General features: G+C 39.9%; 1 protein-coding gene across 1 annotated transcript; it reads right to left on the bottom strand.

The window, feature by feature from the left end:
• Positions 1-5,426: 5,426 nt before the first annotated feature.
• On the bottom strand, positions 5,427-24,901 carry Rnd3 (Rho family GTPase 3). The gene is made up of 5 exons (XM_046426945.2): positions 24,498-24,901; positions 23,938-24,025; positions 12,340-12,449; positions 9,030-9,164; positions 5,427-7,565 (listed from the first exon to the last, which is right to left on the bottom strand). The coding sequence occupies exons 1-5, from the start codon at positions 24,645-24,647 to the stop codon at positions 7,314-7,316; spliced, it is 735 nt and encodes a 244-aa protein (XP_046282901.1). The 5' UTR covers positions 24,648-24,901; the 3' UTR covers positions 5,427-7,313.
• Between the last annotated feature and the right edge of the window lie 266 nt (positions 24,902-25,167).

Genomic DNA, 25,167 nt, shown 5'->3' with positions numbered 1-25,167 from the left:
GTTGATTTAGCATACGTATGTTAGTTGCCTATTACAAATTACCAATAAAAATATCGCAAATTTATTATCTTACAGTTTTTGAGGTCAGAGTTTGACATAGGTTTTAGATTATGTATGTTTGCAGTCTTTCTGGAGCCTCGGGGGAGAATCCTTTCCCTCAACCTTCCCGGGTTCCAGAAGCCAACTACATCCTTTGGCTTATGATCCCTCTGGTTCCCTCTTCAGAGCCAGCAGCATGGAAGCCTTGAATCTCCTGCCTGTCCTTCTCCTTAGCCTCTGTCATCACATTACCACTGTCTTGACTCTGCTGTACCTCTGTAGCTTTCATGAGGATTTGTGACTACACAGGGCCCCATTGGAGAAGCCACAATGATCTCCCTATCTCCAGGTCTTCAGTGGATCAGTCCTGCAGTCTCTTCTATAATAGAAGGCCACCTTCAGTTAATGCAGTTAGGAGGTGGACATCCTTTGGGGGTGGGTCATGATTCAGCCCACCACAATACCTTACGTTTACTTACTTGTATTTATTTATTATGTCATAGTTTTGTGGGAACAGTTATGTTCATAGATATTATGTGCAGAAAAGGAAAAAGCACGAAGAGAATGTGTTTGGCTAAGTATATGAATAAGTGGTCAGAAAAGAGGACAGACTGTGCCAGAAGCTAAGGGAATTCGGAGTTTTTAACAAGTCACCATTTATCTCTGGGGAATGTAAAGAACAGAAGTCTCTTCTCACTAACAATTTAGCACATCTTCCATTTCTAAAGTAGTATTCATGTGGAAGACTGAGAAATTGGGAAGGTTCTAAAAATAATAACATTATAATATAATTATTTGCTATAATCATATAATGATCCAATAGATGTGAATTAGTGCTCAATGAAATGAGAGTATTCTGTAACGTTCTCATTTCTGGTTTAAGAGTCTGATTGTTCTGCTAGAACAGGATACCTGAAACTGGATAGTTTATTAAGAACAGAAATTTATTTTATTTTGTTGTAGAGGCTGGGTAGTTCAAAATCAAAGTGTCAGCATCTGGTGAGGGTATTTTTCCTGCATTCTTACATGGCAGAAGGCAGAAAGGGCAATGGAGAGAGAAATTCTATGTCCTTACATGGCAGAAAAGCAGAAGAAAGTGAACCCTCCCTTCAAGCCCCTCCCATTTTTTTGTTAAAACAATGATGATCCATTCGTGACAGCTCTACCTCATGACTTCAACATCTCCCAAAGGCCCACCACTTAACACTGCCACACAGGGATCAAGTTTCCAATGTATGAATTCCCAAGAACGTACTCCAACAATAAAAAATGATATTTCTCTGGATACAGAGAGGTGTGCTGTGCAGAAGTCTGCAAAGGGTAGAGGGAGGGTGGTGGTGGAGCAAATATATACCAAATGACCACATGGGCACATTATAGTCCCTTTCTTATGAATTTAAATTGGAACATTTCAAGATGTTTCAGAGATCCTGCTACTTAGGAGGAAGAGACCTAGCTGTCCACCCTCTTGATTGGGGAAATATAGTCAAAGCCAAGTCACCAAGAAAGTCTAGGTCTTTTGTTGCTTTTTGGATGATGTTAAAAAGAACATGAAAGTCATATTGGCTGTTGGCTTTTGGTCCTATTTTCATGGAATATAACTGAAGAAAGATGGGTAAAGAATTACAATGATTTTTTGGTTCGGTAGGACAGAGAGTGGATGCAGGACGAGAGCTGAACAGGTTGGGTTCTGGATAAGCGAGAGCAATGAAACAAATTTATTTGCCAGAAGTATATAATGGCACCTTAGGAAGAGAAAACACCACACCATTTGGATGACAGGTGGCATGTGGCACCTCTGTGAGTTCTGTTGACAGTTAAATCACCCTGATGACTATGGTCAAATGAAAACTACTGCATTGTTTGAATTGAGTCATATTTTCAGTTTTAAGGGACTATGTCAGCCCCAGTCAAAAGTAACTCACTCTTAGCTACTTTTCAGCATGTAAATAACTATTGACTGAGAATGAAACTTTGGGAAACCAAAAGTGAGCAAAGTAGATCTCTCTCCAATTGGATTCCTCAAATAAGGGACCTGCAACAGGAGAAGGTGGTTGGTTAATGCAGCTGATAGCCCATCACCTTCATTTATACTACAATTTATTCATCTTACTCATAAAAAATTAGACCCAACTTAGCAGTTGCCCAGCTGTCTGTCAAATCTTTTTCTTTTCTATTATTCATCTAATTCTGGCCTTCACAGCATTCATTTCGGGTTGAAGGATTCTAGGCTATTGCTGTGGAAACTTTGGTTCTAGTAGAGTTCAAGAAGCCCTGGATTATGGACAGACACATGTGTCCACCATTCTTGTGTCCTTTCATTATCACCTCATAATGCTTTCACTGCCCCATAATCAGGGAAAACAGAAGGTGAAGGAAGAGTGGGCACAGGGGCCAGAAGTCAGAACCTAGTCGGAATCAAGAGCACTCATGCTGGTGAAGACTTTGGGAGGTCAGGATGGATTTGGCCAAATTGCAGCTCAGAAAGCAACATTGAGCCTGGTGTACAGCTGACCTGTGCCTGGGATACCACAACATACTCAGGAAGGGTTTGTCCGTGACAAGATGGTGTGGTAGAGCATGGAATTACCAACCCAAACAGCATGCCTGTGTTCTAATCCTGGGTCTTCCAACATGATCTGGAGAAGTCTGAATTCCCATGTGCAATACAGGGAGCTTGTTGGTACTTAACTTGCTGCATATGTTTGTGGTGGGAGACCAAGGAGTCATGTGAACCATTTAGAACAGTGTTTAGAACATATTTGTGCATATTTAAATGTTAGCTATTACTTTGGCAGTAGGATTGACCATATATCTATCCATCTAGTTTAAATTTCTCATTGTGGACTATTTTTTTTTTCATTTAGCTTTTTTAAAACAGAGGCTCACTGGGTGTCCACAGAAGACAGGTACTAACAGTTTCCTTCCAAGAAACAAAATTTGAAAGTAAAGTCTCAAAGAGGATTTGGCTTGAAAGTCCTGTAAATTTTCATTTTGGGATTCATTAGATCTTGTATCCTGTATTTCCAGGTTGAAGAGACATGTAACAGCCTTAGACTTCACTGTGAATGGATTGTTTTTAAAAGATGTTTTACTGTTACAAAATAAATATTTCCAATGTTATATAAACAATGGTTTCTCTACCTTTGACTAAAATATTTATAATTTCTTTTGATTTTTTTTGTCATCTTCTGAGAATTAGAATTTCAACTTTATAATAGAATTTTATTTTACTTATACCAAACTTTATTTCAATTTCTCTTTTCCAGTTTACTCAGTAGTTGAAAAAGTACAGATCTATATAGCAAGTACAGCACATGTAACAAACACCCATTTGAAAGGGCTGCTTGTGCTCAGTTGTGACACATTTTTTTCTCCTATCAAACTAGCCTTGGAAACCTGTGATCATTGTACAAATACTGCAATGATGACTGGCAACTCTGGACTCTAGCCTTTAGGATTTACTAAAATATACAATACTGTTTTTGAATTATAAATATGTTTAATGTGGCTATTGCTTTTGTTCCTTCCACATTGAAATATTTGCTACCAACTCAATATCCATGACTCATTTAATGCCAATGGAAATCAAAACCTGACAGGATGCACTGTGGTTTGTAACTGTCCTAGATTATGAAATGTCCCTCGCTCAGAGATTATGCTTAAGTCAAGATTAAATGCCAAATCTAGAACAGTGCTAGACAGGTAATAGGCAATTAATAAATATTTGGTGAATGGAAAAATAATAAGAATTGAATGGTTTAGAACTGAATGCTGATGTCCATCTGTCAGAAGGAGGGTAAGCAGCTTTTAGTTTCAGGAGCCTTAGAGAATGAGGTCATTAAAAAAAATTCCTTTTGATAAAATAAAATTCCCTGGCTATTTCTAAGTTTACACTTAAGACACATTCCCTCTAAGACTAGAATCTTCTCAAGCAACTATTCCTGGAAAAGATTAATAGAGGTGAAAGAGATACAGCTGAAGTCTTACTCAAGAGTATGAAAACCACCTTTTAGTATTTAAAAAGGCATTAATCATGATCATTTATCAACAGAAAGGAATGTTCACAGAATACATAGAAGAAATGCTTGCAAAGGCAAAAAGTCAGAGCAAAGGAAGGCATACATGCCCAGGGCTGAAGGCTTTTTTTTTTTCTTTTTTAACAAATTAAAGCTGCTGAGAAACAACAATTGACCAGAGGGTAACATTACTGCACAATCTATAAAATACTGCCAAGGTCAGCAGAACCTTAGCTTATTTTTTTTCCTTTCCTTTTCTTTCTTTTTTTTTTTTTTTTTTGTGGTAACGATTGTTAAGTAACTTAGATGTCATGTTTAGAAGTTACCCAACACCAAGGATTTGGAAAGTACTTTTATTTCCTTTACTAGTTGATGATGGGAATAAGTTAAAAATATATCCAGTAAATCCTTGCTTTAAAAAAAATTTTTTTAACAGGGCTATTCCTTAATGCCAGTGCTCTTTTAATTGTTCATTCATCTTGGATGCTCTGGTTTTCCCTTTGTTTTGTGCTTCTGGGAATTATTTCCAAGCAAGTAACTATCTCTCAAAGATTTCTAAAGCCACTAAAAAAAAAAAAAAAAAAAAAAAAAGCCACAAGGATGCAGTTTTTATATGAAGTGTCTTAGTTGTGTAGAATCAAAGTTTTAAAGTCCCACATGGACTATTTTTGTACATTTATATAAAATTTATAGGCAAGAATTTTAGCTGAAGACTGAGCATCAACTGGGCTTGTGGGGACCCTGGCTTCCCTCTATCCCAAGCTTTTCCATGCTTACTTTCCACTTTTTGGGTCAGTGGGGAAGACTGTATGTTGTTCTGTGCTTTTAAAAAATGCTACCACCATAAACAGGATAGTTTTTGTTTTGCTTTTTTCTTCCCTTCAACTTATTTGTCACAATAGCAGGGTCTTGGGTCATGTGTGCATCTGGCTGTTGTGAACAAGAGAATACCTTGCAAGGCAGATGGCTGGGTGAAGGACCAAGACTTTGGACCCCAGAGGAGAGAATAGCAATCAGGCTCACACATTAGAATTCAACCTGTGACCTGAGACCATGTCATACTGTTTTATTCTGAACTTCATTGAATTTCTGTACTTTCTTCAAGAAAGTACAATTCTAGGCAGCATCATGGCTTGTTCTGTTGATCAAATTGCTAAGTCTAAGCATTAGCCCTGTTTACTTCTTGTCATTTGAAATTATAATGAAAATCTCTTATACATGAAGATTTATTGTTCTCTGAGAAAGGACTACTGTCCCCAAATCCAACTAATTCAGGAAAAGTTAGGACAGATTCTGTAATCATCTCTAGACTAAAGAACAAAGCTAAACTACAAAATCAGGAAGTGTATTAAGAAAAGACAGATCACATTTAGACAAAGACATGGTTACTTTTTTATTTGAAGGAAAAAAAAAAGTATGTTTTAATAAATACTGCGAAAACATTGACCAAACAAACGTACAAAGTGACTTCAACATTAAAAAAAAAAATGCAACGCAAGTTCTGCTTTATAGCAGTTATAACTTATTCTCTTTTTACAATATTTAAATACAGAAAGCACTTGCCAGCTATTTTGTAATACTGCCCAAAGCATAATGCTGCACCAATCAAAGCATATATTATGTTGGTAAAACGTCTGTATTTCGTGGGAAATGACTGGAATGGCATTTTCTTGCAGAGACAAAACAAAGTGCTTGTAAGACATAGAACTGAGTGTTGTAATTACCTTAATCTCCTCTCCTGCCACAACTTAATGGGAGCACAGCTTCAACACTTCAAAAATGAAGCATTATATCATTGGAAGGAAAGCTTGTTTTCAACAAGCGCCAACAACAAACAGGTTCAATCAGGTTTATTCTCTGAAAGAATCTCTAAAAGGAACTGGTCAAGAAAATATCTGTAAACTGGTTTAAATGCTTATTATTTTATGTATCAACAATCAAGTTTTGAATATGGACCCTGGCTGAATCTGGTTAAGTGAGGTTTAGCCATCACGGTCTAGAAACAGCATAGTGTTACGTCAGGACTGATATTATATAATTTTCTACTAGGGATTCTCTAAAGCTTGGGTAAGTGGGTCCTTCTCAAACTGAGGTTCATTTTGGGTCCTTCTCAAACTGAGGTTCATTCAAAGAAAGTGAAAGAAAATGCAGATCATTAGAGGTTGCCCAATTTTGGAGCTTCATCCCCAAATTGTCCTTTTGCTTTGTATATTTGGTAACTTGTTCCAGACAGCTTTACTCACAAACTGTGCTTTCTGTTACTATTCCTTCATTATCTCTCCTGGTAAAAATAGTACCTATACTTCCCCCTTGGATCATTCTATGACATCAAACCAAGACAACTTTTATTTGACTTTGCATTTTTATCAAAGTTGGCAAAAAACAAAACAAAACAAAAAAATCACACACCCTCTTTTCTAAACAGCACACAAAAATATTACATTGAGCAATTTACCACTTGTTAATGACAATCACAAAGATGAACAGAACCATCCGACTGAATAAAAAAATCAACACTTTTTTCTATTTGATCTATGCGATCTGTGCAGTGCCGGTCTACACATCTTGCAAGGCTGCGAAAGCCTTTCTTTAGAACCATCTCGCTCATCAGCCATCTTCAGAAAGGCAAGATTTCAAAGCCTCATGAAGTTTTCCTCTGGAATCCCACGGGTCCAGATACAATTTCCATTTTAATGATGAGCTAAGAGGAAATTAGATCACATCCTCTAGAAAACTAAACGCTAAGGTCACAGTGCCAGTTCCCCAACGAGGACGGTATATTAAGATATACTTTTGTAAAGGAGATTAAAACGTTTAAAAATTAAATCAAAATAGAGATCCATGAATAGATTGGAACAACAACAACAACAACCAAAAAAAAAAAAAGCCAAAAAACAAAACAACAAAAACAAAACAAAACAAAAAAACCGCAAGCACCATTCAGAGTGTGATTTTTCTTCTTGGTGGTACTCACATTCCTCCTCCTCTACCTCTAGAGCATTTGAATCTCACTTTTTTTGGCATATTTTTCAAGTCACACTTCAAAACTCTTCAATGTATTCACTTCTCACCACTCGGTCTACATGCTGAACCTAAGGACAGGATTCCAAAAAGACGGGCACCCTTGCAGGGGCCTCTAGCCTGTGGGACACGTGACTTTGGCTGTGCACTTCACTCGACTTCAGCTTTTTTGTTTTGCTCACGTTGTTTTTTTTACACTAGATTCCTTTGTCCTCGTTAAAGATAACGCAAGTTTCACATCACACTGCAGCTCTTCGCTTTGTCCTTTCGTAAGTCCGTAGCAACTGCCGAGAGTTCTGGTCTGCTAGGCATGTGTGAAATCCGCTTTGTGGCCCTCTGTGATTTGTTCCGCTTAACGTTTTTATTTGTCTTATTTACACAGGCCAAGGTGGCAACGTGAAAAATGTCTCTGACGCTATTTTCTGACTGTAAAGCTGAGCATTCAATGTAAGTAGCCGCTCCAATCTGTTTGGCCATATTTGCCCCCTGAGAAGCAAAAGAAGGGATTTTAATCAGCAATAAGACTTTGGAGGAAACTTACAAAGTATCTTCTGAGAACACACAACAATCCTGCATCGTCAAACATTTTCTAACAAGTCAATGGAATTTTCCAACTGTCATTACAAAAAAATAAAAATGCTTTTTTAAAAACTGAACGACTTTATTACTTCATAAATATTTGCAGTCAAGATCCAATTCTGAGATACTCAACTGTCATTACTCAATAGATACTGCTGTGGCTCCCCATGGTGCCAAAGGCCAATCCAACATCACTGGGTCACTAAGAGATGAAGGCCCTGATCAGCAAATACTTAATGGTGAAGCAGGAGAGGAGCTAAGGGGACGAATCATCCTATCAAATGTAGTTAAGAGTCACTGGTTCATAGGTTCTTCCAGGGTTTACAGAAAAGCATAGAAGCTTACTACTAGAACAAGTCAGCCCAAGATCACGAACCCAAACTTTGCACTTTCCACACAGCTCTGGCAGGGGCAACATAGCCTCTAAAGCCTGTTTAGCCCCTCATGGGGACTTGCTTTCTAAAACTCTTCCTGACTATAAGTGGCAACTGAAGCTAGTCAACAGGTTGTACAAAACACAAGGACAATGAATGAATTTAAAATCAATTTCAAATAGAGTAAGTTTGTGTTTGGATTTTAGGGCCAAAATAAGTTGAGAAAAGGATTTGTAGTACTTTGACATCAGTTACTTTATGAAACGTAAAATAGCTAGTTTAATGTGGTTGATTCTAGCAATATACACAATAATAAGCATGGATACATAATCAAAATGATACATGAAGAAGATGAGAGGTTTTTTGTTTTTTTTTTTTCCCACTCTTTTGTGGTGTTGAAGATCAAACCCAGGGCCTCGGGTATGCTGGGCAAGTGCTCTTCCAGTGAGCTACATCCACAGTCCTATGTTGTAGTATTTTAAGTGATGAGTACTAAATGTCATTCTAGCTATTTCAACACAAATTCTCTTTAGAATCTGACTGTGGGCTTTAGAGAATGAACTTCTGGAACTGGTTTTCCTTTCTAAATACTTATGGGAAACCCCTGTAAAAATGATGCATCTCTAAAAGACTGTTTTATGGAGTTGGTCTACTTTACCTGCAACTGCCTGTTTTAGTATTCTATTGGGCTGCTACGTGTAAAAAAGAGTACCTCTCTTAAAGAGAACTATTGATTTTGACTACATTCCCTCTAAAACTACTAAACTTAAAAACCAAGGGGACTGCAGAGATATACAAGGGTAGCATATGATCAACCATTTATGTACTCAGATATCATGTAATTAGTCTACTGAATGACAGGGCATTTTACATACCATAGTTGACCACTGGCTGAGTCTTTAGAAAAACAGTCTTTTTTATTTTATTTATTATGAGTGATATTCCATTTCTTTCACTCTTTCTGAAATCTACTTTTACACACTGACAGCATACATACCTGGTCATATGACACTGGTGTTTGCCTGTGATTTGAGAGCTCTACCAGTGTACTAACATCCGTCCGCAGATCAGACTTGCAGCCGACCAAGAGCATTTTAGTATTGGGACAAAATTCTTGGATTTCACCTTTCCACTGTAAGGGGGAAAAACAAAAAAAGACAGAAAATTAACAGAGCACCTCTATTCACAGAGTGAGAACAACTTTTCTACTGGCAGACATTGGAAACGGGACTTTCAAAAGGACATTAAAATGAATGACACCTCAGATAAAGAAGCAAACTTGCATTTATTTCCTAAGTAGATATTAAGTTTTACTACTTTTAAAAGTGGATCCATGAGGGAATGTCTAAGTCTATTATCATCCATTCCCTCTCTGTGACTCATGTGCTCCTACAATAAGAGGCTTATGGGGTGTTGTCTAAAGGTAGCCTCAACAATTTCTTAATTTGGGGGTATCTTAAAAGTAACTTAAGAATAATTACAATGAGTGACCGTGTCCTCAGATGTATTGAGTGGGAATCTTCTAGGTAGAAGGCTGGAAATCAAACACCAGCATGCACTCACTAAGCTGGTCAGGGAAGACTGACACATGCCACAGGTGTCAGGATCCTGAGCTGGAATTAGTAAAATAACCTCCTGTCTTCAAGAAGCTTCTATTCATGTGGCTGAATGAACAGATGACAGCAAGTCCATTTCTTGGGCTATCAACAAGGCTGGTCCTATAGCTCATTTGCCTTTGAGTTAGTTTTTAAGGTACACAAACTGTAAATATTTTAATATAGTTCAGTTTGACTAGTTGGTTCATGACCTAAACAAAATTATTAGAACCTCCAGAAATGTCTGGCAGGGAATGTTAATTGTACACTTTAAAAGCAGGCTGTGGTTTCATTTCCTGGGGCTTTTGCTCTCTGCCATCAGGACAGAAGTCAGGGATTCCAAGTGTGGCCACAAGATATCTCTGGCTCTCAGAGATGACGGGTTAAAAGGGGCTTAGGCTCTTCCAAATCACATTCACATATCTGTCTTAAGCACTCTAGGAACGATTGTGGAGATGACAAAGATGCCTAAGACATAGCTGTTTCTCCCAGAAAGAAATTCACAGAATAGCTGGGCTGATGAAGTAATGCATGTGATACTAGATAAGAGGGACCCCCTGCAAGAGTAACTGGAGAGACCACCACGAGGCAACCCCAGGTTTAAAGATGTGCTTTGGGCAGTGGACTCTAGTTCAACAACCAGTTTATGCCCTGATGATTTTTTTCCCATGATTTCTTTCCAGAAATTGTTTAGGAGAATCTACCATGGCTAGGTAGCACTGACATTAGAAACAGAGAGGGAATGGATGATAATAGACTTAGATATTCCCTAATGGATCCACTTTTAAAAGTAGTAAAATTTAAAACTTCAAACCCTCATTTTTTAATGGTACAGAAGCCAAGCCATCAAATACCAAAGAGAAGTATAAATTCATAATGATGAATTGAAAATAAGAATAAGAAATCTATCTTGTTTCAATTCACACTAATCTCTGTGATATTCATAGACTTCAAGGACTCAATTAATCAAGATGAACCACAGCAAGAGTTATCCTAAGTCTCAACCCTAACACAAATCTAAAATGCACTCAGTAATATCACTAAGTCCAAAGCCACTGTTCATTTGGTCTTAGAAGACAAAAGCAAAAAAAAAAAAAAAAAAAAAAAAAAATCCAGGAGAGAAAGGCTTTTCATTATAAATTATGCATAACCTGATACTACATCAAGTAAAAAACCCAGTAAATAAGCAACCTCTTTTATCTACAGACAGACCCAGACATGCCGTGATGTTGATCTTCAGCTGCGTAATGACTCTGGCCTCCCTCTGCATGTCTAGCAATTGTTTACAAGCATTAAAGACAGGAAAGGTGTATTCCTGCCTGAATCTGACAAAACATCAGTCCTATTTGTGTTTGATATACATTACTTAAAATTGAGAGGAGTTAAGTAAAAAAAAAAAAAAAAAAAAAAAAAAAAACCTTTGATCTATTCAGAAAGTCACATTTCCACATTTCCTTGAGCTATGTTTGCAATGTTTAGTAAAGATAGAGGGATGAGAACTTCAAACCCTCATTTTTTAATGGCACAGAAGCCAAGCCATGAAATACCACAGAAAAGTATAAATTCATAAAAGCACAAAAATTTCAAATCCCACTAAAGGTAAAAAAAAAAAAAAAAAAGAATCCAATCCAAACAAAGCAAAATAAATAAATAAACTCCGGTGTCTATCTTCCTCAATCCCTTCCATGCTCACTCTGATTGGGACACGTGGTGACCACTTGGCTGACACCACCTTGCTCTCAACATCCTGTGTCTAAGCCACAGTGCATGGAGGCGGCGTGCTCTACCAAGGTTCTAACCCTGAATCCCCACAGCACTTAATCCAAAGTTGAGAAAAGAGGTTGTGGCTAGTCAATGCTGCCCCATTAATGCTCACACCCCTCTAACACCCACTTGAGGGCTGAGTCCCAGGCTGGTAGAGGCCAAGGAACATCTCTTCCTTCTGTTAGCCTCCCTATGACCTCTGGTGCATCCTCAACTGGTTGCTTTCCTTTTGACCTCCCCCTGGTCCCTTTGGTATGAAGCTGCCTCAGGTTCCTCCTCCACTACAGAATCTGCCTTATCTTTGCCTCCAGAAACTGGGAAATGTGATAATGTACAATGTGTTTACAACTATTGTCTTGATTAGTATCTGACACAACTAATCATAACTCACATTGTCCCGTGTCTGGAGACATACCCCTATTTCTCCTATACCAGTCCGTTTTTGTTTCTAATAAATAAAATCATGACTGAAACATGGCTTCTTTATTAAAGTATCTACTATTGCATTCAGTTCAATACCTAAACTGAGGTCAAATATAAATCTATAAACTAAGGCTTAATCTGTCTGGTAAATGAAAAAAAGAGAAGAAAGGAAGATAAATGATAGTACTCAATTGTAACTATTTTGAGATGCACCGGAAGGAAGGAAGGAAGGAAGGAAGGAAGGAAGGAAGGAAGGAAGGAAGGGAGGGAAACCTAACTAACATGGAAAGGTTTTAAAGGATATTTTGTCTCAGAACTTTATGAGAAAAAAATTCAAGCAGATTTATTATCAAAAATAGTGATGCATACATGTGGGAAGCCTGTTTTGGTGTATCTTTTCTGGTGTTTTAATTACAAAATATAAGGTAAGGAACTAATTAGAATCTTGGAGCTCCCCAGCCAAGCACAGGTTTCTGCCTTAGGATTGCTTAGCACAGAACTGTGTCACCCACACCCAGCACTTGCCTTTTTAAGGACACTGTCCAGGGTCTCTGGTCTACTGATATCAAAGCAAATCAGCACGGCATCCGAATCTGGGTAAGAGAGGGGGCGGACGTTGTCATAGTAAGGAGAACCTGAGAAGAAACAAAAGACACACAAGTTTCAGGTTAAAGTCCCCTGTGTTTGTCATACATTAACTCTCTGCTTTTGACCTAAATCCCTCAACTGTCACTTTGAAGCACCACTCCTAATTCTTGGGAAAGAAAGGCAAACAAATATACAAAAGCCCTGTAAGTAATACATTCATTTCTATCAGAAGATGAATGGCAATTCACATGTATCTGACCTGAATCAGAGAGTAGGACCAGGATCTTAAAGTGAAATCTACACAGTTCAAAGACTAGAAGCTGAAGGCACCTGGATGAAGTGGGGTGGCACCTGGAGCCAGGTGTCCTTATGTGCAAATCCACCTCCACCATGAAAGTGGGAGGGAGTCAGGTAGCCTCAGGTGTCTGTGCTCTGATTCGTCACTCATAAAATGAAGATGATGACAATATGTCTATCTGGGACTTAAAAAAACACCCAGGCAATGCCTGGCATTTAATAAAGGATCAGGAAATACTGACTGGGATTACTGTGGTGGTGGTGTCAATTTTGTTAAAATCTGAGTGCTAGCAAGCATCTTAAATAGAGCCTGCTTCCTGGAAAGGAGTCCAAAACTCAAGATTTGCCTGATATTCAGACAGGGGCAAGAGGGGGAGAAGGCGGGTAGGTTCAACCGTGCAAAGAGAACCACAGTAATCCAGTGGCCTCTTATCTCTAAGTTACAAGTTTGGTTAGGTCTTTGACCTTTGAGGTTACTGACTTAAACTTATTCCCAGACCCTATACAGGCTTTCTTCCTGTTATAACAAGGAATGCAATAAATTCCATGCTGGATCACATCATTTTCCCACACAGATCCACCTCCAAGAGTGACACTGAGGCACAATACAAGGATCCTGGCTTGAGTAAAATCCAGGGTACAGGAAAAGTTCATGCCACCAAACAGTTTAATTTAACCACAGAACTCTCTGGTCGTTTAAGAAGTTTCTTTTATTCCTTTAAGAATTCTGAAGGATGGGTAATTAAACGAGGCCGGTAATTACAAAGTGGTGTGGCTATAAAATTAAATACAGCTTGCCGATTGCTACTTTTAAAGAAACTGCTTTCAGTATACTGACATTTCACAAACCTCACATGAAAACCAGCTCACCAAGCAAACACATATGCACATACATATTTCACTCCAGAGCAAAGAAAAAAAACTGAAAGCATCCAAAATCTTTTTGAAACTCTCTTTCATTTTGACATTATTTTCCATTTCTAGAAGAAAAACATGACATGTTGTCCCCTGATAAATCAAAATCTCAACAGTCAAAGTCAGGAGAAGGGAAAAAAGCTTTAAAATCATCTTTTATACTTCTATTAAAATTTTCACAAGCTTGTTCTTGTTACCTAGAAGTCACCGTGTTAAGACACCCCATTCCATGCCCACAGTATCTGGGTCCCAGACATTGACTATGGAAACCCAGGCAAAAGTGGCTTTCTCACCAGCTGCTTTTAGGGGTACAGAGTAGTAACTTGAACTAGGTGTGTCTGCAACCAAGGAAGAGTGTCCCAGGAATCAGGAAGAAAAGTGAGAATAAGCCAGAATTTTTCAGGAGCCTCAGCAACTGGTGTAGCTGAGCCTGACAACTGAAAGATATTTCCTCAAAGCTTACAGAGTATAAGCTTTAAAGTTTAAAAAGTAGAAGCATTTAAATATTAAAATAATCAAAATGAGGCCATCCCTGAAAATGACAACCTGTGGCTGCCACATAAAGAAATGTGAGGTTATAAGAATAATTCACAAACAGTTCACCCATTTTTGAGACACAGCAGAAATGAGTTAGCTTAACAGTATATATGGATATATTGGTATCTCTATATTAATGCTGAAATGCAGATGGTCTCTGTTGTAACTTTCCTTGTTTCTGTGTCCAAAGTCGAACCTTAACACAGCTCCTGCTGTAAGCATCAGGGCATGTCTTTCCAAATAGTCAGAAAATTCCAGATCACAGAGTGGAAATGTAAACACAGGCCATGTCTTAGGAGGGTTTCCACTGCTTTTGAGAGTTAGCAAAAGATGACCTGACCCTAGACCCATAGTCGAAACTGTGGACAGGGCTGTCCAAAACCTAACCAGACTTCAGGAATCTCCTTTTCTTGGAAGTTATTCACATAAGGAAAGATAACTCTTTGGATACTTTCCAGTCTCAAAGGGACCTGAACTTGAGGACAACTCTCTATGGGTGCCTCACTTCTTCAAGACAGGATGTTGTAAGATATGAGCATACTCCCCCTTAGTCTGGCATCTTAAGACTATATGATATTGTAGACCACCTTTTCCAAATGCAAAAATTAGGAAAGGTGGTAGAAAAAATCCAAAGGGGACAAAAGTCATTTAATAAAAATTGGGACTACCAGAAAAACCCAGTGAAATGATTTGAACATCCAGGTCACCACATGGCTGGCTGCAGAGAACAGCCCACCCTCTGCAGGCTAATTCCCCTCCCCTACCCATTTTATGGCCACAAAGGAGATCTGGCTTTGTGTTCAGCCCTGTCACAGGCAGGCTGGAGACTTTGCTTGTAGAAATCAAGTGAGCCAGCTTCTGTGCTTAGTGAGCGTGTACAAATATCTGTAAAGTTTAGACTCAAGCATGATTTTTAAATGAAACAGATTTCTTAAGCTAAGCCAAATTCTCATGGAAATTGGTTTTTGCTTTTGTTTTTATTTGGTTTAACAGTCTGAATGACAATACATATGTAGTGTAAAGGTTCATGAGAAATAAACCTCGGGGCTTGTGGGCATGAACAGGTAATTTTAAAGGCTTTCACAAGATCTAATTAGCAATGACACTTTGATCTGGTACTATTACTTTTGTTAATAAATGTGCTGCTTTTGGATCATCAAGAGTGTCCAAGGGTACTAATAAAAGTGATCCCTGCATTTATTAGTTTAAGTATAATTTGTCTGACCACGGACAAAAAGACTCACTTGACATAAAAAATAATAAAATAGGGCTGGGGGTGTGGCTCAAGCGGTAGCGTGCTCGCCTGGCATGCGTGCCGCCCGGGTTCGATCCTCAGCACCACATACAAACAAAGATGTTGTGTCCTCAGCACCACATACAAACAAAGATGTTGTGTCCGCCGAAAACTAAAAAATAAATGTTAAAAATAATAATAATAATAATAATAAAATAAAAAACTTTTCATTTTAGTTTTTGAAAAGTTAAGGTTTTGTTTTTGGGGGATAGAGAAAACTATTGCCTCTATTTTTTTTTTTTTCATAGCAACAAAATGGATACAGAATTACAAAAGAATCATCCTACCAGGAAAGATTTTACAATTCATCAGCTAAAGAGGAACTTCAGGGGAAAAAAAGTCTTGTGTAACTTTACAGTGTTTACTCTGAGCTTAACCACTTTGAATTCTCTCTTATGAAGCCCAAGCTACTGCACAAAGAATGTAAAGCAAAGCTGTAGAGGGCCTTGTAGTCCCAGGCCTGTGCAGGCTCCCTCCTAAGCCAAGAGAAGAGGAAGAGGAATCCCAGGAATGCCCATGTAAGTGAGAAGCACCACAATGAAGCAGAAATGACATCCACGGAAGGGGGCAAAAGTAAGCCAAGAAAGCAGGAACCACACCTGCCCTGATTCCTACATTCCTCCAGGAAAAGTAGTCCAACACCACCTGAAGCCAAGTAACAAAGCTTCTATAGATTATTTTTTTAAAGGTGCACATGAAAAGCTTTCAAGGTGCTAACTGTATAAACACAACACGGGAAAGAGAGCTGAACATATTTTACTATGCAGCCAAGTATTAAACTTTAACTGCACTACATAGTAGGTACTGGTGAGCACACAGTCTGTACTCAAGAACCTAAGAATGCACTACAGTTAAGGTCTAATAAATCTGGGCACTGAGCTTTGCTCGTCAAATAAAACTTTTTCTCAGCATTTGGAACAGGCTTCATGCATATGGAAATTCTCAGATGCCAGCATCTCTCTTGTACTCTGTGAAACTTTAAGCCCACAGCACTGTTTCATGGTCCTTTCTAAGTAACCTACCAGACCATCAAAGGGAAAACTACAGGAAAATACATTATTATTAAAAGAAAAACCACATTGCATATTCAAATTTTATCTCCCCCTCCCCCAGCAAAAAGTTGAAGGGTTTTGTTCTGGCACAGACTAAGTATGTATGCTTTGGGGATTCTTAGTTGCTCAAGTTTGCAAACATCAGCAAAGTCCTAAAAGGCTTTTGAAATTGCAGTTCTACCCATCTTTGTCTTCAAGATCATTAATTTCAGGTGAGAGCAAAATTTCCAGACCAAGAATAGTCACAAAGTGCCTCGCCCAGAAACTAATTCTTCAGACACATACCTACCTGTTGAAGTCATCCTTTTACAGAGATAGAACACACCATATATGTACATAATTAAATGTATATGTCAGAAGATTCATGCCCAAAAGGGAGGCTTTATGGACCTTTGCAAAACAGGTTCAAACACTGGGAGGCTTTAGATGAATCTAAGAACAGAGGACTCTTCTTGTTGAATATTTCATAAGTCTAGCTTCTAAGGCTTGAACCTTAATTTGAAAAGCATCCCTTTTCTCCATTAGAAATTCCTAACAGGAACAGCAAGTTAGGGATACTGAAAGTTTTTGGCAGAGAATATATATTAACTTTTGTTATTTTTAGCGACTACCAAAGAGCACATCTGTACCAAATAGCAGCTAGCGTGACACTGCATGATCTGCCCATTTATTACAAGACTGTGCTTCCTCATGCCATCTCTACGCACAGTAAAAACTTCAAATGAGCAGCAGTTCAAGAATGTGAATCAAGTCTGGGCAGAACTTTTATATCTGGCCCAGTAGAAGACTCTTTTTTCCTCTTTTGCCAACTGTTGACACTTCAAATTCCATGCCTAAAGTATGCCACAAACATTCCCAAGAAGGATATTTTATTTGTTTCTTCTATAGAATCAGACTTATGTTCTGAAAACTTGTGGGCATTTATGTAATGCTATAAAAATTGACACAATATGTTCTACTTCTGGCAACAATGAATACACACAGTTGAATAGAAAGGTTGAAATAAAATTGCTATTTTGGGGCTTTAAATAAAACATTAGCTTTAAACTCCTAATCATATTAAGATACTTAAAAATATAGAAGAATCAAAATATTTTACTAGTGGTGGAATCATGGTGAGTCATAGAACTTTATGGATAAAAGTATGTAGGCATAATTTTTTGAAAATTACATTATCATTCAGTAACAGATTGAAGCTTTTATGTTTCATATGAGTCAGATTCCTTAGAGTGAAGTCCCATGAGTGAATTCCCCTTTCCACATACTATGTCATCAGGCTCATTTTTCAAAACCAATGTGCACAACACCTGGTCAAACTCTGGAGGCAACTCACATTCCATGTCAGTAAAAATTTCTGTTTTTGCCAAAGGGGACTCTGAGAAATTTGCCAATGTGGAGTAATCGAAAAGATATTTCAAGGACACCAGAAAAGGACTGAGGTACAGTTAATTCATTTGGTATCATAGCCCACCAGGCATCATGAACTAAATGGAGACAGCACAGTCATTGGTGTCATATTTACATGCAAAAGAAGTAAACTAATAAGGAAACATGGTTATTTCATATGGCATCAGAATGACCAATCTGGACAGCTCACTGAAATGTTCCAGTTAGCAAGAAAACAGATTGGAAAAACTAGTACAAACTGGGTTTTTTAAAAAAAATCTAATGACAGACAAAGACTTAGGAATTCACACCTCCTCCTCTCTCTTGGGGAGGGTCCATGGTCTAAGTGGAAATTGTTACAAACAAATCTCCAAAATGCAGCATTCTGTATTGCTTATTGGAAACCACCACCCAAGCTGTTTTGCCTTATCCTACATCTCTTCAGAATGTGAACACCCAATTTAAAAACTGAACCTGGTTTTGAAATCCTAAGCTCCCAGTGATCATTACCACTTAAAGAAAAACCTGATTTTCTGCAATTTTATCCTGGATATCCACATCATCAGCACCCATGCTTCTATGGTTTCTCTGTAAATCTTACTCTCTCCCTTTCTCTACAAAGGTTAACTTCAGTTGGAATTCCAAACTTACAAATCTTGTTTTCCTTGGTAGCCATTATTGTAAGTATGTTTTCAAGTGGGGTGTAAAGACTCGAGACCTGAGTCAGGGGGCCTGGGCTGGTCCCCCGGCCTTCAGCAATCCTTTGGTTCTTGTTGCTACTTGGTGAATCCAGCTCTTAAAACTTTAGGCTCACTCTTAATGTTTCCATGACCTCCATTTGTCCTGTGCATATTCTCAGAAGGATGCCAAGCCAAGAATTCCTTACCCTGTTAAGCTCCAGTTCACTAACATTTCTTTCCATCTAAACTCCTTACACCTAATCTGGACTCCTTACCTGGTTTCTTACATTACCTTGGAAGAATCTGAGTATTTGTTATTTTATAGTCACCCATTCTTCTACCTCTCTAATTTGTCTTCTCACTCTAACCAGACTGTAAGCATCTTGCGGGCAGAAGCCACCCTTTCTCAGGTGGGTAACAACTCCTGGTCCCAACAACAGCAGCAGTGTATGCGCACAGTCAAACAACCAGGTTGACTGGCTTTGTACAAATCTGTAATTGGTGCCAATATGTGTTCATTTGTATGTTAAATCACAAAAAGTATATGGGGGGGAGGGGTGCGACCAGTGATCTTCTTGCAAGCCACTTTTCTGGATTAATTATGTACTTATCTCCACAGTTGCTGATATACTTCCATTCTTGTTAAGAAATATTTCACTAGAACACCTGTCACCAAGACCCTTCTTCAAACTTGATAAGCTATAAATTTAATAATAGAGATAGATTTATGTTTATAGAGAGGTTTGTCCTCAAAGTAAAGTCATTAAGCTATTACGATTTTTCTATCCTCCCTGTTTCTATAAGTATAAAATTTAAAGAATACCACATTCTCTGTTAATGATGCTAAAAAATATTACAGAAAGTGCTAACTTTAGCCCTCAGGGCCTAAAAGAAGCTCATAACATGACAAGATTCAAAAGAGTATTCATGAGGCATAGTTCTAGTAGCTGAATTGAATATTTTAAAACTAATAGTATGCCTTAAATAATATGTGCACTAACTTGCCTTGGTTAAAAGCTGGCTCGAATGGTTATTACTCCCTAAATCATATGTGCTGAAATTACACTGCAATCAAACCTCCTAGAAAAAGATATGGTGATCCTTAAATGACTAAGTTTCTATTATTAGTAGGGATCTGGCTTCATACTACAAATTGCTTCTATGCTTGGCAAATGTGGCAGATTTTGAAGCACAAGATAGTAGAATTACTTTAGTCTCACTTATCACTTTAAAATGTTGAAATCATTGCCCACTGTTTTGTAGACACTCATTGGATGAATCTGAAAATCATGCAGAGCACTTCTGCAATGATTAATAAAAATGTTTATAATAACATTTGTTAGCAAAATGAAGAAAATATGGATCAAAGACTATCTTTATGAATCTCCTGTTTTAGATAATTCCTGTGGCACCTTTTTGTTTACTTTTGGGAAGGCTGGAGTGACTCCAACTGGCAAAGTGCCATTTGTGGTTGCTTTAACTGGCATGTGCCTGGGGGCGGGGGTGGGTGGGTTTTCCTACCCAAAGATGATCTAGAGGATCTATAAAGCCCTAGGAAGCTGATAAGGGAAATACATTGGCAAGCAGGTGGAATAGGGCACTAGAGCTCAAAATCTCAACAATATTGGGCTCCTTATAGGTTGACCATGAGCTATGCCAAGTGGGGAGTCTCCTTCTCCCCAATGCCCCACTGGGCTGAACAGGCAGTAGAGCAGGACCATGTTTTAATTAACAATGCATCCTACAACCTGACAGAGGGCCTGCTGATAGCAGATGCAGAAAAAAAAAAAAAAAAAAAAAGAAGAAGAGAGGGAGAAAGGAAGGAAATATTAGGTCTTAAAATTTTTCCTTTTTTTCTTGATGCAAAGACATCCCACATTATCCTACTTTCATTTGATCTTTCCCATATTTATATTGGCAGAGTTTTGTATATAAATGATCACATAGTTGCCATGAGTTATGAGATGCTAAACAATTATAAAGACCAGATAAGAAAAAAAAACTGCTTCTGTCTCCTAAATGATTGCCCCTCTGGTAGGAGGCTGAACAAAATAGAATACCATGCAAAGAACAAACTTTGTGGTATCTGTATATGTAAGAGAAATAAAGTGCACTCAATTTTTCCAATATAAAGCCTTTCTCACAAAGTTCTGAGAATAAAAAAAATTGACATTTAGGACTTTACAGATTAGTCTTTAGTCTTTTCTCCAGAGTTGATAGCAGTTGTAAAAAATAAATATATCAAGAGACATAAGGTATATGCAAATGTTTTCACAACTTGAACTATACAAATGTCTTCAAGGGCAAAGAAAATGCCAAACTTTTGACAAAAAAAAAAAAAAAATTAATCCTGTTCAGAAAATTGTGATGTAAAGCTTGGGATAAAGTGGATAAATTCTGAAAGTTGAAATGGTTAGTTGTTAATGCAATGGTTCCTGCTAAATGTATTTTATTCATGAATGACAAACCCCTTTTAGTGTAAACAGGCTGTTCTTCAAATACAAGCAGTGCTTGGTGACTGTTTAATTAACTAACAGCTCACAAAATACTGCAATAGACTTCTAAATAATTCTCTTATGCCTCTATTTCCAACTGTATATGTCTAAGTTCTAATTAAGATTTCATACTGGAAAATTTTGCATTTTAATTATTTTGTAACCACAGTTGTAAAACCTTTACATTTTGTTAAGCATGCGTAGGTTTTTGTTTCTCTAAATAAAAATACAAATGATTATTCCACTACTGACTTCATTTCAGGTGATAATCTTTAACTTGATGAAAGGCAATATTTATAAAGTTACCATTCTTAAAGCACAGGTAATTCAGTGTCAGAAATGTCAGAAAAGCCTCATCTCCTTGGAAACCATGCATATCATTATTCCTCTGCTCATTCATCAGATTTTATTGGGTGACTACTGTTTGTACAAGGCATTCTGTTATATGTGTAGACTATGAACTGTAAAGTTTTGTTTATGCCTGAAAATATCTAAAGTGATATTTATCTGTATGCTTGAAGAACAGCTCCAACTATAAACTGTGCCTATTCTATTTATTTTCTAGCCTTTAAAAAAAGGGCCTCTTCTCTCCCAAAATAAAGTCATTTTTCCCCCCTTTGGGCACCTAATCTAAAATCTCTGTTGGTGGTCTTGTGACTCCTGAAGCTTGAGACAGGGATGCATAACCCAGCATTCCTATAAGCCCACCCATTCCTTCTCCCTATCCAAATAAGTCTCATTCCTAAATTCACCAGGAAGCCTGGCTCTGCGCAAAACCTGGCTTGCTTTGTAGGCTGTGAGAACTCCATCATAGGATGCCAGATCCACTGGGACTAAGAGCTGAAGCCAACCAACATCCTGGGAAACAAAAAGACTTGCCTGTCCAGTGTACTAAAGCCAACAAGCGCATAGCTGGGACAGACTCTGCACATTATCTAGCTCAGTGTCCTCTTTTTACAAAAGATGAAAATGAGACCCGGGGAGGTAGAGGATTTGCACACAGAAATCCTGGTAACCAGGAGCTAAATCTAAACACAGCTTTGTATCAAGGACTGGATCAGATCCACTGCCCCACCCCATGCCTAAATAATTCTTATCAAGCATTAGGTCCAAACAGGATTGGGTGGGAGAGAGAGTACTGGTGTTAATTACTGGTACCATACCAGCTGTCCTGCCCAATAGGCAAACGATTTCCATGATATGTCTTGGAATTGGAGCCCATTAGTGCTAGGCTGTGAATAATTCTGATGATAGTAATATTGAAATAAAAAACCACTGGAATTTCGTCCATCAACACCTTTTTGATAGTATCGAGTCTGTGTGGGCAACCCCCAATACACAACACTAAATATGACAAGGTCCTTGTTCTGCTGCCCTTGGCGCAGTTCAAGGAAGAGCCTGACTCTCCAGGGGGAAAGTAAACCGGCCCTCCTCACTACAGCAGTCGGAGCATCTGGCACCCACCGTGAGAGGCGCTCGTGCGAGACTTCTCGCTTGCCTTTGTGCAAGGACTGCCTCTGGCGACCCTGTCAGTCTGGCCTTTTCTTCTTGCTCTCTAATACCCCACGTCTTTGGGGAGCTACAGAGATTCAAGCCCAGAGTTGTGGGAAGCTCACAGAAGCACCTCCACGAAGCCACTCCCAGCTGAGCCCAGCTCCACCTCAGAGCCTCCCCGCCAGACGGCAAAACCTGCTTGTTGGCACTTGTGCGCTCCTCCTCGCTAGTTTCGAGTAGGATTTGGCAGATCAGTGCACCAGCAGATCAGTTCCCTATGCGCAGAGGCCTTTCCCTTGCCTTGCCTGGTGGCTTTGCTCCCCTAAAGACACCCTTTCAGCAAACAGTAATCCCTCACAGCGGAGCACTGCTGACCAGGGGTAGAGGATCCTAGCCCCAGATACTCAGGTGGTGCCCCCGCCCCCACCGACCTTGACCCGGTGCAAACCCGTAAGGTAGAGGGCTGGAAGCCTTCCCACTGGCGGGTATTTGACCCTTTCTGCCACCACGAGACAGGTAGGTGGATGGGCACAGGGGAAAGCAATAACCCGACCTTGAACCCCAGACCTTTGAAAATAACCCACCACGAAGCCAATAATTCAAGTAGACAGGAAGGTCAAAGGGGAATAGTGCTAGCTGCAGCTCGGCTGGCAAACGGAAGGTGATGCAATAGGGGTAGCGAGGGACTGGCGTGGTAGAGGTGAGCTGCGTGATCACTGGGAGGGCTAAGAGGAGATTGCGTGCAGGTGGGCGCTAAGGAAAGGGCCGGCGGCGCTTGCAAAAGGCCAGTCTAGTACCGGGCTCCCGCGCTGCCCTAGCCGCCAGCGCATTCCTGGCAGTAGGCGTCATGCGCGCCGGCAGCCGTTTTGCACGTTACTCTGCCCCAAACGCGGAATCCGCTTGTAACCGCATCGCTCCGGGGATTTTCTTCCACCTCCCCCACACCCCACCCCACCCCACCTCCAGAGCTTTCCGCCTCCCAGCCAAACATCAGGTCACATTCAGTAGGGGCGCCCGCCTAGTGCCAGTGGTTCCACAGGGGCGCGCGCACTCCCCCTGGACCGAGCCACCTTGGCAGCCCGGAGACCACTCGGGCAAGGCCGCAAGAACCGACCGCGCCGGGCCACCCTGCCTGGGGTGACTCCAACCTCGGGGTCACCCTGAGGGCACACAGCGCTCTCCTCTCCCTACTGCCACCCCTCTCCCCATATTGTACCCCGCCCCCACGCAGAAAGGATAAAATTTTCACCCAGCAGGGGCCGTGGGAATCCCTCACAGGGGCAAAATTAATGGAAAGGCGCAGAGAGCTGGTGGAACCAGCCCGCCGCGCACCCCGCAGCGACTAGAAACCCGCCCCAAGCGCCACGCGGTCCGATGACTCTTACCCGAAGTGTCCCAAAGGCTCAACTCTATTCTTTGTGTGTCGATTTCAAAACTGGCCGTATAATTCTCAAACACTGTAGGGACGTAATTCTGGACAAACAAAATGGACAGAAGAGGAAGGAAAGGGGGCAAAGAGGTTATTTTTAAAATACACGACACCATCGAACACTGAAAATATCTCCTCCCCTAGTTCCCAATGGAAAAAAGAAAACACGCAGCGCGCACGCACACACACACAGAAAAAAAAAAAACCCACACATCAGACTACACACTAAACACGTGGACTCTGTCCGAAACCCTGTCGGCCCAGCCGGCTCTCGGAGACAAGCTGACCCAAATCTTCCTACCTCAGGCTCTGCACACAGAAATGAACAAGTTTCAGGAGCTAAATAACCCAGTGTGCAGGCGCGTCCCAACCCCTGAAACGCTTCCAGTGCACTTTCCCATTCCGAGCAGTGTGAGCAGTGGGGAAAGTGGGAAAGGGTGAGAAGCAGGGGGAAGAACCTCGAGAAGGGGTATCTCATGGGTTGCCTCCCTAAAAGCCAAGGCTTGCCTCACTCACCTCGGGGAAGCAGTCCTTGGCGAAGACGTGCAGCAGCGCAGTTTTCCCACACTGACTGTCTCCCACCACTACTATCTTGCATTTCACGTTCTGGTTAGGATCCATGATAGATTTACTGGATAGTTTCTGGCTGGCTCTTCTCTCCTTCATTGATGTTGCCTTATTTTCTCTTGGAACAGGAATTTTCTCTTAAGAAGAAAAAATATATATTTCTCTCTCTATAAAAAGCATATATAAAAATAAATCTCAAGGCTGGTGGGAACCCCTGAAGCGCGACGCAGACGAGGAGGAGAACGAGAAGAGCCGGCTCGTTACTCCCCTCCAACAAGTTTTATGCCTGACTCCACAACGCGCCTCCCAAGTCCAATTCCGATCTGACTGCTTTGTTTCACGCTCTCTGCGCGGCTTTATACGCCCAGCCTTCCAATCCTCTTCTTTCTCAATGAGAGAAGGAAACTGATCCGCCTCCTCCCCTTTTATGGAGCCTGGGAGCGAGCGCTGTAGCGTTGCTTGCGGAAAATGTAAGCAGCGCGCCCTCTAGGGTGGCTGTACAGAATGGATTTCAGAGCAAAGCTCTGGGACAACTAGAAGACCCCAAGTAGGATTTTCTGATGGATGGAACTGAACAAGGACAGAAGGAGGCAAAAAATGGATATCTGTGCACATCGAT

The sequence above is a fragment of the Marmota monax genome, unplaced genomic scaffold (assembly GCF_021218885.2).
Source record: "Marmota monax isolate L192 unplaced genomic scaffold, Marmota_monax_Labrador192_F-V1.1 WCK01_AAM20220418_F8-fsc00048, whole genome shotgun sequence".
Classification (NCBI taxonomy): Eukaryota; Metazoa; Chordata; class Mammalia; order Rodentia; family Sciuridae; genus Marmota; species Marmota monax.
Note: the sequence above shows the minus strand (reverse complement) of the source record. Positions and strands in the feature narration are given on the sequence as shown.